Source organism: Morus notabilis, unplaced genomic scaffold, assembly GCF_000414095.1.
Source record: "Morus notabilis unplaced genomic scaffold, ASM41409v2 Scaffold212, whole genome shotgun sequence".
Classification (NCBI taxonomy): Eukaryota; Viridiplantae; Streptophyta; class Magnoliopsida; order Rosales; family Moraceae; genus Morus; species Morus notabilis.
Genome location: NW_010361298.1, coordinates 692234 through 706072, shown reverse-complemented (window position 1 = coordinate 706072; position 13839 = coordinate 692234). Strand labels below are relative to the sequence as shown.

Below are 13839 nucleotides of genomic sequence, written 5' to 3'. Positions count from 1 at the left end.
GAGAAAACGAAGAGGAGAGAGAGAGAGAGAGAGAGAGAGAGAGTGGCACAGGAGGAAAAAGGGAAAAAGAAAGAAAAGAAAAAAAGAAAAGAAAATAGATACGAACCAACGTTAAAAAAAAAACAGTCCTGAAATGCGTCTATACACACTTCTAGGTTAAAATAAAATTACTGAGAATATTTAAATACCTTGAAATTATTTAAATTACACGTCAGAAATATTTATTAATCAAAACTAATTAATTAAATCAGATTAGACACACTAATAATTCTTAATAATCTCAATTAATCCCATTTAATTCTTCGGGGTGTTACAAGTTCGAATCACAACTCAAATTTTTTCTACTTTTTTTTCCTTTTACAAAAATTCAAATTCAACTTGTATAATATTTTCTCTCACATGAATTCACTTAATCAACTCAACTCAAGTTCACAAAACTTGAGTCTTAAACAACATATAGTTTCACAAACGAATATGTAAAAAGCACAAAAAATTGATTCGTCCATATTAGATCTCCAAATGCTTAAGGATTACAAAAATTCAATACTGAAATGTTCTATTAATTCCACATCGTAGAATGTTCTAAATACAAAACAAGCCAGCAATCACTAATCAAAAAAATCAAATTACTCTAAATTTCCAAAGAGATCATTCTCCTTAAGAACTACAAAAATCCTACAAATTCCATATGTGGTCCAAACAAAAGAAATAAGAAGATTAAAAGAAGATTAAAATGAACATGAGGGCGTATTTAGAAGATATGAGAGACATTTCGGAGAGAGAATACCTAACATGTGGGCGGCTTATCATAACGAATTGACCAACGCAGTTAGACACAAAAGTTTTTTTGTTATGTCCATATTGAGAGCTCCCTGAGAGAGATAATAAGATCAATAACTAGCAAGGAAAAACCTTACTGTGTGTGCACGGACATGCAGTGTTTGATAGAAAGCTTTGTAATATTTGATCCAATTAAACAAGGGTCAGTAACCTGACTTTACCTATATGCAGATCTCCATTCTGGTATGCCTGTTCAAAAAACAATAAATACATAATAAAAAATAAATAAATAAAAAAGACAACGAGAGACCCAAAATAACAAGGACAGAATACAACAAGCGTATTACGTTAACAATGCAAAAGTAATATATTATCTACACTGGAAAATGATTTAAAAACAGGGGCTCCCTTGCAAAAATGATAATGCAGACTGTTCCATATGGTTTGGTATTGCCACCTTAAGGATGTTTCCAAAACAGACATTTATCCTTTTGTTTCTTTAAATTTACACCTATGACGGGTATCTAAAGCAAAACACGAAATTTATGCAATACATGCCATTTTCATCAACTATTTCAAAAAGTATGGAAAAACCACAGGAACAACAGTACATACATCTTTTCTAGACAAAGCATGATTTGAAAATAACCTTTTCTAGACAAAGGATATTTTCCTCGATATTGCATGTTTTCTTAAAGGGGAGAGAAGAGATTTTATAGAGAGCATGATTTGATACAAGGGATGGGTTGGGAAATTGTTCGCCAACAATCTATTAAAGATCCTGGTGAGCGTAGCCGGTTGTGGATTCCTCAAGACGTCTATAATGTTCTAAAAAACAACAGAGTGAGTATCAAATTCTAATTAAGCTACTACAGAACAACATCTTTCTCTCTCTCTCTATGCGTAATTAGTTTTAGTAACTGTTCCTTTTTACTTTTCATAACTCATATTCTCATTTATCATTTCTTTAAATTCCTAGGGAACCAGAGCAATCAAAGGAATATACCTTGATATGTCTATGATTGATGATGATCTACACTTGAAACCTACTGTTTTCAACGAGATGCATAGACTGAGATTGCTCAAGATATACACTGCAAATCATTCTGATGATCATAAATTCAAAATATATCTTACTGAAGGTCTGCAGTTTCTTCCTCCTTCCTTAAGATATCTTTGCTGGTATAGCTACCCATTAAAATCTTTGCCATCGAATTATGAGGGGGAAAATCTTGTTGAACTTGACATGCCCTGTAGCGAGCTTAAGCAACTTTGGAGTGGTGTACAGGTATGCCATAATATTAATTAATAAGTTGAATATCATGTATTAAATGCTTATGATTACCTATTGTTTTTTATTTAAAAAAAAACCAATTACTTACTAAATTTATAATGACCTGTGTTTTCGGACCACTACTTTGTAAGACCAAGAAAATTTAAAAGTTGGAATTCAACTATTTTTACTAGTAGACCAACATAAAAAAGTGTAAATCATATATGATAAAAATCTACACAGACAAAATTGACTACCTGACAGTCACTTTAAATCAAACCTTTGGACTTAGCTTGAGTTGGAATCTTATGGTATGATTTGCATTACTGAGAAAGTTAAGTCTACTTTATGTGTTTGTATCCAGTTTATGGATATCCTAGCTAAGAACTTCCTTTAATCATGTTTTGGATTGAATTTAATCCTTGTGAATTAAATAACTTACATAACCTAAGTAATACTCATGGAACTTTATGCATTCTTAATGTTATTTATCATTTTGACATTTGAAGTTTTACCATGCGTGATCTTTTAGGATCTATTGGAACATTTAGAATTCCTAATAAATCCTCTTAACTTAATATTACTAAGCAGGGATAAAAATCTTTAAAAATTGATAATTCTAAAAATCTCATGTACAATTTAAATTCATGAACTAAAAACACGCCTATTCAGACATGCTTACATAATTGATCATCAAATAACATAATAATTTTCTTATTGCAAGTAAAGTATCCTGACATGCACTAATGGGGAAATTCATAATCCAAATTGTCATAAAATCACATTTTTATTCATGAATTTATTGGGGCTTACAAAATTAATTTATTTTTCTTGTAGAATCTTAGAAATTTGAAGCGTATTAATCTTGGTTATTCCAAGCAACTGATCAAACTTCCAGATCTATCTCGAGCTCCAAAGCTTGAAAGTATTAATCTTGAGGGCTGTAGAAATTTAGTTGAAGTTCCTCCTCTCAATTTCCAAGGATTTTTTGGATCTCTTACACTATGTGGTTGCATTAAGATTAAATCACTCCCAAAGATATCAGGGAATATCAACTACTTGAATTTAGACTTGACTGGAATAAAAGAATTGCCCTTATCAATTAGGCGTTTTGAAAGTCTTGTGGAATTGAGCCTTCGTGGTTGTCAACATATCAAGAATCTTCCAGCAACTACTTTTCCGAGAAATATACAAGTTTTAAATTTGAGCGACTTGTCAATAAAACAAGTGCCCTTATCAATTGAGTTGTTAGAAAATCTTGTGGAATTGAGCCTCGAAGGTTGTCAACATATCAAGCATCTTCCAGCAGTTCTTCCGAGAAATCTGGAAATATTGAATTTACGAAACTCATCAATAGAACAAGTGTCTTCGTTGTCAATTGAGGGTCTTGATTGTCTAAGGGAATTTTATCTTGGAGGATGCAAAATGCTTGAGAGTCTCCCAACCAACATTTTTAAATCCAAGTCTCTTAGATTCCTTTATCTTTGGGATTGTTCGAGATTGAAAAAATTCACAGGGATCCAAGTGTTAAGCAACTCAGTTATAATTGAAAAGTTTTTTGGGCTCCCTCGTCAAGATATGAGTTGGCGTAAAAAACTCGAGTTTGTCCCAAGATGGATTTATTATTTAAGTTGTCTAAAATTCTTGTCCCGCCACGGGTGTTTGGAACCTGAACATCTCCAAATGAAGCAATTTTTATTGTTCTCTTTCGACCGGCTAATTCTAAGTAACTGCAATATAGTAGAAATTCCTGTTTGGCTGAGCCTTTTATCCTTGTTAACTAAATTAGATCTAAGCGGGAACCCATTTGAGAATATACCATCAAGCATCATAAAACTTCATCGGCTGAGAATACTCGACATTAAAAATTGCAAGAAGCTCCGATCTTTGCCACAACTTCCATCGTCTGTTACGCATCTTGATGCAAGTGGATGTACTTCTCTGGAGACAATATCAAGTTCGGGGTGCTGGAAACTAGGATTCAACATACAGCATGTGACTCGCCCTTTCATTTCCAAAACATTTTCGTTCCGAAATTGCTGGAAACTAGAACGGAATGCACGTAGCATTTTAATTGATTTCTTATACGGAGTTGATAAATTGAATTTGGTACGTATGTATTTTCTATCTCTTTTTTTTGACGTAATTTGTGACGATTGAAGTAATTAACATTAATACACTATTATTCATATATATTGGTGTCTAATGATGTAGGAAGGAAGACGTCATACAATTGAAGTATGTTATCCGGGAAATGAAATTCCAAAGTGGTTCAGGCATCAAGACGAGGGGATTTCAACAACTATGAAGCTTCCCCATGGTTGGCATAATTCTAATTTTATGGGTTTTGCCATTTGCATTGTTGCTCCACTAATCCCAGCAGGCGCAGGCTCCAATTCTTCTAAGTGCGAATGGCGTGAAGAAATTAGGTTTGACTTACATCTTAAAACCAAGTACGGTCAAATCTACAAATATGATAACAATAGCGGGGGTGATTTCTGGATCTACCACGATGATGAGGAGGAGGAGGCTAAAATCTTAAGTAGTGATATTAGCTCGGACCATGTGTTCATGCAATGCGTCACTAACAGCTTGTTCAACAGACACCCTGATGCAATGGAGGCATCATTCTATTTCAAATTTAGAGTTTTTAAGAATGGTGTTCTTCCGCAAAATGAGAATTGTGATTTGATTGTGAAAAGGATTGGAGTTGGGTTGGTATATGCACGCAAATGATTGACTATGTGATTGAGGAGGAGGAATTAGCTGCTATCAAGAACGACTCTGCTATTATCTATCTGGTACTCTTCTCTGAATTTTGATTTGAAAGATAATTATATATGCAATGCCCCTAAAATGCGTCAATGAATATTTGAACGTATTCTTTTCATTAAATGTTGAAACTGTAAAACTATAACGTCTGAGTTATACGCTGAAACTTTTAGTCAAACTCCTACTATATAAAATTTTCCCATAAATTAGAAAAATTGTCTTTTCACTTTAAATTTGGAGTGTTGATTGTCAATTTTATCGGTTTTGAAAAATAGTTTCTTTTTTTCTGCATACTCTTTAGCCAATCTTGTATGACTTCAAGTGTTAGAAGAATAGCTTCACGGATAGAATTCATTACTCAATGTTTTTTCTGAGTTTTGTTGCAAAGCAACAATCCCGAAATAATTAGCATTAATGCACTATTATTCATATATATATTGGTGTCTGGTGATGTAGGGAAGAAGACATCCTAAAATTGAAGCATGTTATCCGGGAAATGAAATTCCAAAGTGGTTCAGGCATCAAGACGAGGGGATTTCAACAACTATGAAGCTTCCCCATGGTTGGCATAATTCTAATTTTATGGGTTATGCCACTTGTATTGTTGCTCCAATAATCACAGCAAGCGCAGGCTCCTATTCTTCTAAGTACAATTGGTTTGTAGAAATTACGTTTGACTTACATCTTAAAACCAAGTGCGGTCAAATCCACAAATATGACCACAATGGACGAGATTTCTAGATCTACCGTGGTGATAAGGAGGAAGATAAAATCACAAGTAGTGATATTAGTTGGGACCATGTGTTCGTGCAATACTTCCCTGCCAAATTGTTCAACAGATATCCTAATGCAACGGAGGCATCATTCTATTTCAAATCTAGATTTTTTTCGCAAAATGTGAATTTTGATTTTATTGTGAAAAGGAGTGGAGTTGAGTTGGTATATGCATGCAAATGATTGATTATGTGATTGAGGAGGTGGAATCAGGTGCTATCTAAAACGACTCTGTTATTATCTATCTGGTACTCTTCTCTAAATTTTGATTTGAAAGACACTTATATATGCAATGCACCTAAAATGCGTCAATGAATATTTGAACGTATTCTTTTCATTAAATGCTGAAACTGTAAAACTATGACGTCTGAGTTATACTTTAAAACTTTTAGTCAAAATCCTACTATATAAAATTTTTCAATAAATTAGAAAAATTGTCTTTTCACTCTAAATTTGGAGTGTTAATTGTCAATTTTATTGGTTTTGAAAATTAGTTTCCTTTTTTCCTGAATACTCTTTAACCAAACTTGTATGACTTCAAGTGTTAGAAGAATAGCTTTACGGATATGATGTTTGAATTCATTGCTCAATGTTTTGGGGATATGTTGTGTTTTTCTTCAGTCCATTGAAAATGTCTTTTTAATTCATTCTAGTTGTATGTGCTTTTTGTTCGTCCTTTCCTATCTTCTTAGCTTTGTTGTCTTTACTTTTTTGTGTTACACATAAAAGAAGGTAAAAAGGCAAACTTGAATTCTGAAATTGGAGAGAATGTTTTCAGCATTTTCAAGGATTGATAGGTAATTTAAATGTTATTACACCTCTTTCTCTCCTAGTCTTTATGTGTTGGCGCTTTTTAAGGTTTTCTGGAATACTCTAACTTAAGTAGAGGAGTTGAATGATAAGCCTTTACTTAGGAAAGTGTTTGTTAGAAGGCATAGGCAGTATAGAGTTGTTTTGGGAAAAGTCTTGAAGAGAATCTAAGCAAGAGAGAGCGACCAGTTCCTCAAATTACCAGGAATTTACTAAATTGTTGTACACCCATCAGCAGAATGTTACATGCTAACAAACTGCGTGTTACATGCCTACACTAAGCATTCGACACGCCTACTGCTAACGGAGAAACAAAAAAAAAATGTGTTCTCTAATTTTCTACAACCACCTATTTATAGAGCATTTATCAGAGTCCTAGAAAAACTCTATCTTATCTCTTAAAATAAGGTCTCAGAAAATAAATATCAAATAATCAGAGACCGAGATAGGTGACGTGATGATCCTAAAGATTACGTTGAAAATAACCTACAGATTCTTTTATGAAGACATTGCGATTAAGATGAAGGGCATGTCTCATATGCTTTAGAGTGAGTGAGAAATTTTTAGGAAAAATGTCCTTAAAGCATATAATGCTTTTATTCTAAAAAAAACATATAATGTTTTTTCAATTATAGTAGGGAAGCATTTTCTTTGTTGATTCCTAAAAAAAGGCAAAAAAAAAACAAAAAAAAAAAGAAAAAAAAAATTGAGGGGGCTCTTTTATTATGGGGTACTATTATTCGATAATTGAAACCAACCTGTAACTCTAATAAAGGCCAACTAAATCCTCAAACCTATTACTTAAAGGCAAAACACAATTCACCGGGAAAAGGAAAAAAAAAAAAAAAAAAAAAAAAAAAAAAAAAAAAAAAAAAAAAAAAACAAAGGTTTAATTGCAGCCTCTAATCAAGCGCACAATATACCAAATTCATAAAACCATTCATTAATAGACAAATGACACAATTACTCACGCAATAAATGCTTCTAGTTTTTCAACTTAGTGTATTCATAAAGTGGTTAGGAGTTATAAATATACATGCCTCTACCTCTGTATTCATCTTCTTTATTTTCTTCAAAGATTCAAGTCAGTTTTTTTATTATTTGAATCTAGAAGAGCTGGTTAGTTTAAGTCAAAAGCTTTTGTTCTTATGAAAAAATAATGTGATAAAAGGATATGTATGATATTTTTAATTGTTATTCACAAATAGAGATTGAAAATGTAAATAAAAAATTTCATTTCGCTTTTAATAAGTATCAAAGACTTGACATGTTCTAGAAAATCTTATAAAAGTTGAAAGACAATTGAGTAAATCATACAAACATACGTAAAAGCAGCTTTTGAAATTAATTAAGCAAAAAACAACCTAAAAAAAGTCATTCCAAAAACCTTAAAAAACGTTATATCACTTTTCTTTTTCCTAAAAGTTCATATAATTGAAGTTTAAGATATTAAGTAGAATTAATTATTAAATTAATTGGGATTGTCCCTCTAATTTTTATATCGTCGTTTTCTTTTAGAAGAATCAAAAGTAATGGTTCATTTACTCGATATGCAACCATGCTACAACGATAGAAGTTGCCAAAGGAGATGCGTAGAAAAATATCCAGCATCAAGAGTCACTGGAGATTGCCAGAAAGAATCTAAAACACCAGCTGGAGTGTGTTACTGCTACATAGAATTTTGATTCCGAAACTTGATTTATAGTGGTTATCAATTATTTCTTGTAACAATTGGTGCGTGTTCTAATTTTTGTATCAAAATAGGTGGAGAACTCCGAACTCAAATTCCTTGTCCATTTTATTTGTCAATTCCTCTGTCTAATTAATTATTTACTAACACATCATCCCCTCAATAAATGGCATAAACGGAACAAAATAAATTAATAGATACAATGGACAGGGGATTTGGGAATAGTTAACAAAATAAATTAATAGATCCTATGTTGGCAATTTGTCTCATTGTCTTAAATACTAATACTTTTGTGACCATAAGATTTATATGTCCTTTTTTTTCCTTCTATTAAGAAAGAGGATGGAGAGAAGTTTAATAATAAGAATCGATGTTTATGATATTGTGAGAAATAAAGTGTTGTATTTTTATTAATAAAAAGAAGATTATTTTTGTTCTCTAAAAAATTGTTTAGTTAAGAGATTATTTTGAGTACAATAAAAAGGTGAAATCATGTTTAGTTATAATTATTAATTAATATTTTATAACATTATTGATGAGTATTAGAAAATGAAAAAAAAAAAGGAAAATAACTTTAAATCGTTTTCTAATTCCTTCACTAAAACAATTATCACTGTTTTTTATTTTTATTTTCGTTTTCAAGACATTTGTTAAACAAACACGATTGGCAGACCATTTTCATTTTTATAAATCAAAAGACGTGTAAAAACGTTTTTAAAAACAAGCAAAATTAACTCCAAACGCGCACTTAATTTTATAATTTTTATATAATTTCACAGGATCAAGAATTACGATGCTAATGCTCGCGCGCGGTATGTGAATGTTACTAGAACAACCACAATACTTCCATACATAGCCCAAGAACCCTTAAAGAGGACTGAAAAAAAACAAAAAAGAACTAAGAGAGAGAGAAGATTGAGTGTTGGAAAATCACGTATCCAATAAGTTAGAAATTTAGATGAATATCAAATTTTTATTTAATTAATTAGATAATATTCTAATTAATTAAAAAAACCAAATGGATCAATATTATATATTTATATATAATTATTTACTCAACAAGGACAAAATATAAATCTAATTATCTTATCTTGAAATGCACAGAAAATCATAAACTTCCATATGTATCTTGTCGTCAAAAAGGAAGATGAAGAGAGTGAAAGGAGGATTATAATTTGACACGTCATTCAAAAGCAAAAGCTTCTAACAGACCTCTACAAACGGACGTTAAAGGCGGGAAGGAAGTAAATTCCTTCAACTAGTAAAATAATAAAATAAAATAAAACAAAAGCTAATACATTTATGGATGAAGCCGATTTTTAGCCTAAGTACTTTTGGCTTTAAAAATCTTCAACGATGTTAGACTAGATTAAATATCTGATAAGAAAAAAAAATAGAAAAAATATTAGCTTAGATTATATTTTTTTCTCGTTTACTTTAGATTGTTTTTGCCGTTTCGAGTTTTTCTGCATCTACTTGCCCGTGCCAGAGAATCTGAACGCTGCAACTTCGTCAAAGGTTGCAAAGAGAGACAACAAGAGTTCTCCATCATTCTTCTCAACATCTAAATATTTTGATGAAGTAGATCCTTTGATAATCGTTTGCATATCTGGTTTTTGGCCAGTACCAAGGATGAAATTATCGATATTTATGAAAATATCAGTACTTAAATTTTACAAAAATATCTATAGAAATATCGATATTGGTAGAAATTAACGTACAAAACAGAAATTCATACTAAAACACTTTATTTTCTAATGAGATTTTAAAAACTTTAAAATAGATAATAATATATTAATTAGATAAAACTCACAATCAAAATACTAATTATTTGATAAATATGCAAGGTAAAGTGTGATCATAATATCATAAATACTAAGCACACGTTGACAAATTAAGTAAAATAGTTGAAAGTCAACATAATACATATATCATACATATATGGTTTCATACATGATGATAAATTATCAGTATCAAAAGGAGCTTTTAGGAGGTTGGTAGGCATCTTGAATATATTCTTAGTTTAAACAATATTAATACCAATATATGAAGTATGAATAGTTCCTTATATAATTTTGAATATGCCATATTTTTTAGATTTTTTTTGAAAAGTAAAATTATATATATATATAAAGTTGCTGATATTTCTGTAAAAATTTACTGATATTTCCACTAAAGTTTTATAATATTTTCACGATATTTGGTCATTTAACTCTACGTTTTACTCATATTTAAAAATTTTCGTGAAAATATCGATATTTACATAAATATCTATGAAAATTTTAATATATTCTGCGAAAAAAATACTACATTTTATTTTCATGTCAGTACTTCTAAAATATGGAAATTTTCACAAAAATATCAATAAAAATATCAATATTTTCATCCTTATCCGGTACTAGAGAAGATGGTTTCGCCACCACCATAGATGGTTAGAAGATGATTCTCTTCCCATTTTCAAATCTGGTGAGTAAAGAAAGGGAAGGGATAGAGAGAGAAGGAATAGTTCTATGAGAGAGATTTTTTAACGGAGGCAATTGAAAAAAACGGCGTGTAATATTTCTGTTAGTTTCTAATGATGAGGTGTTGAAATTTGAATGGAGGGACAGAGAGGGAGATAGAAAAAAAAAGACAGATGATCTGTGTCCATTAAAATCACTTTCTCAGAATACCAATTACTATTGTTGTCCAAAAGGGCATACATACGATAGATGCAAGATAACGCTAACTAAATACACAAATAAAAGGAAGAAAAATATATATATATTTTTTATAGGATGTAGAAAATGACACACATTGTTAAAATATAAAATTCTTCTTAAATTAATAAATATGCATTTATTAATAAATTAATAAAATATTTATTTATCAATTCTCTTTAAAATAATATTTTTTTTAGTCCTACTTATATTGTCTTATAGAGATTTTACAGTAGTAAGAAACTCTAATAGTCTAATAAATAATTGAATAAGAAAATACGAGAAAAAGGAGATGACAAACAAATTTTAACACGGTTTGAAATTATAGTGACTTGGTATTTGGGCTTATCCATGACATGAAAAATAAAAATAAAAATAAAAATGTTATTGCATGAACTAAAAAATTGATATTCTAAAGAATTCATGAACTAAAAACACGCCTATTCAGACATGCGTACATAATTGATCATCAAATAACATAATAATTTTCTTATTGCAAGTAAAGTATCATGACATGTATTAATGGGGAAATTCATAATCCAAATTGTCATAAAATCATATTTTTATTCATCAATTTATTGGGGCTTACAAAACTAATTTGTTTTTTCTTGTAGAATCTTGGAAATTTGAAGCGTATTAATCTTGGTTATTCCAAGCAACTGATCAAACTTCTAGATCTATCTCGAGCTTCAAAGCTAAAAAGTATTAATCTTGAGGGCTGTATAAATTTAGTTGAAGTTCCTCCACTTAATTTCTAAGGATGTTTTGGATCTCTTACACTACGTGGTTGCATTAAGATTAGATCACTCCCAAAGATATCGGGGAATATCAAATACTTGAATTTAGACTGGACTGGAATAAAAGAATTGCCCTTATCAATTGGATCATTAGAAAGTCTTGTGGAATTGAGCCTTCGTGGTTGTCAACATATCAAGAATTTTCCAGCAGCTTCTTTTCTGAGAAATATACAAGTTTTAAATTTGAGCGACTTGTCAATAAAACAAGTGCCCTTATCAATTGAGTTGTTAGAAAATCTTGTGGAATTGAGCCTCGAAGGTTGTCAACATATCAAGCATCTTCCAGCAGCTCTTCCGAGAAATCTCGAAATATTGAATTTGCGAGACACATCAATAGAACAAGTGTCTTCATCGTCAATTGAGGGTCTTGATTGTCTGAGGAAATTTAATCTTGGAGGATGCAAAAAGCTTGAGAGTCTCCCAACCAATATTTTTAAATCCAAGTCTCTTAAACTGTTTTATCTTTGGGATTGATCGAGATTGAAAAAATTCACAGGGATCCAAGTGTTAAGCAACTCAATTATAATTGAAAAGTTTTTTGGGCTCCGTCGTCAAGATATGAGTTGGCGTAGAAAACTCGAGTTTGTCCCAAATTGGATTTATTATTTAAGTTGTCTAAAATTCTTGTCCCGCCACGGGTGTTTGGAACCTGAACATCTCCAAATGAAGCAATTTTTATTGTTATCTTTATTCAAGCTAGATCTACGTAACTGCAATATAGTACAAATTCCAGTTTGGCTGTTCCTTTATCCTTGTTAACTAAATTAGATCTAAGCGGGAACCCATTTGAGAATATACCATCAAGCATCATAAAACTTCATCGGCTGAGAACACTCTTCATTCAGAATTGCAAGAAGCTCCGATCTTTGCCACAACTTCCATCGTCTGTTAGGCTTCTTCATGCAAGTGGATGTACTTCTCTGGAGACAATATCAAGTTCGGGGTGCTGGAAACTAGGATTCGACATACAGCATGTGACTGGCCTTTTCATTTCCAAAACATTTTCTTTCCGAAATTGCTGGAAACTAGGACGGAATGCACGTAGCATTTTAATTGATTTCTTATACGGAATTGATAAATTGAATTTGGTACGTATGTATTTTCTATCTCTTTTTTTTTGACGTAATTTGTGAAGATTGAAGTAATTAACATTAATACACTATTATTCATATATATTGGTGTCTGGTGATGTAGGGAGGAAGACGTCATACAATTGACGTATGTTATCCGGGAAATGAAGTTCCAAAGTGGTTCAGTCATCAAGACGAGGGGATTTCAACAACTATGAAGCTTCCCCATGGTTGGCATAATTCTAATTTGATGGGTTTGGCCACTTGCATTGTTGCTCCAATATTCCCAGTAGGCACAGTCTCCTATTCTTCTCTGTATAATGGGTTTATAGAAATTACGTTTGACTTACATCTTAAAACCAAGTGCGGTCAAATCTACAAATATGACAACAATAGCGGGGGTGATTTCTATCTCTACCGCGGTGATGAGGAGGAGGAGGCTAAAATCTTAAGTAGTGATATTAGCTCGGACCATGTGTTCGTGCAATGCTTCACTAACAGCATGTTCAACAGACATCCTGATGCAATTGAGGCATCATTCTATTTCAAATTTAGAGTTTTTAAGAATTCTGATTCGATTGTGAAAAGGATTGGAGTGGGGTTGGTATATGCACGCAAATGATTGATTATGTGATTGAGGAGGAGGAATTAGCTGCTATCAAGAACGATTCTGCTATTATCTATCTGGTACTCTTCTATGCGATGCACCTAAAATGTGTCAATGGATATTTGAACTTATTCCTTTCATTAAATGCTAAAACTTTAAAACTATAACGTTGGAGTTATACACTGAAACTTTTAGTCAAAATCCTACTATGTAAAATTTTCCCCTAAATTAGAAAAGCTTTCTTTTCACTCCAAACTTGGAGTGTTGATTGTCAGTTTTATCGGTTTTGAAAATTAGTTTCTTTTTTTCCTGGATACTCTTTAGCCAAACTTGTATGACTTCAAGTGTTAGAAGAATAGCTTCGCGAATACGATGTTGGAATTCATTGCTCAATGTTTTGGGGATGTGTTGTGTTTTCTTCAGTCCCTTGAAAATGTCTTTATAATTCATTCTAGTTGTATGTGGTTTTTGTCCGTCCTTTCCTAGCCTCTTTGCTTTGTTGTCTTTACCTTTTTGTGTTGCACAGAAAGGAAGGTGAAAAGGCAAACTTGAATTCTGAAGTTGGAG

The 13839-nt window shown here is 31.6% G+C and overlaps 1 protein-coding gene across 1 annotated transcript in view; it reads left to right on the top strand.

Annotated features, from left to right (window-relative positions):
• LOC112091812 (putative disease resistance protein At4g11170) overlaps positions 1-4789 on the top strand; it is a 14460-nt gene extending 9671 nt beyond the window's left edge. The window contains 5 exon segments of the mRNA XM_024166306.1: positions 1559-1623; positions 1760-2068; positions 2891-3488; positions 3843-4162; positions 4268-4789. Coding sequence (XP_024022074.1) covers positions 1559-1623; positions 1760-2068; positions 2891-3488; positions 3843-4162; positions 4268-4789 — 1814 coding nt within the window.
• The last annotated feature ends 9050 nt before the right edge of the window (positions 4790-13839 follow it).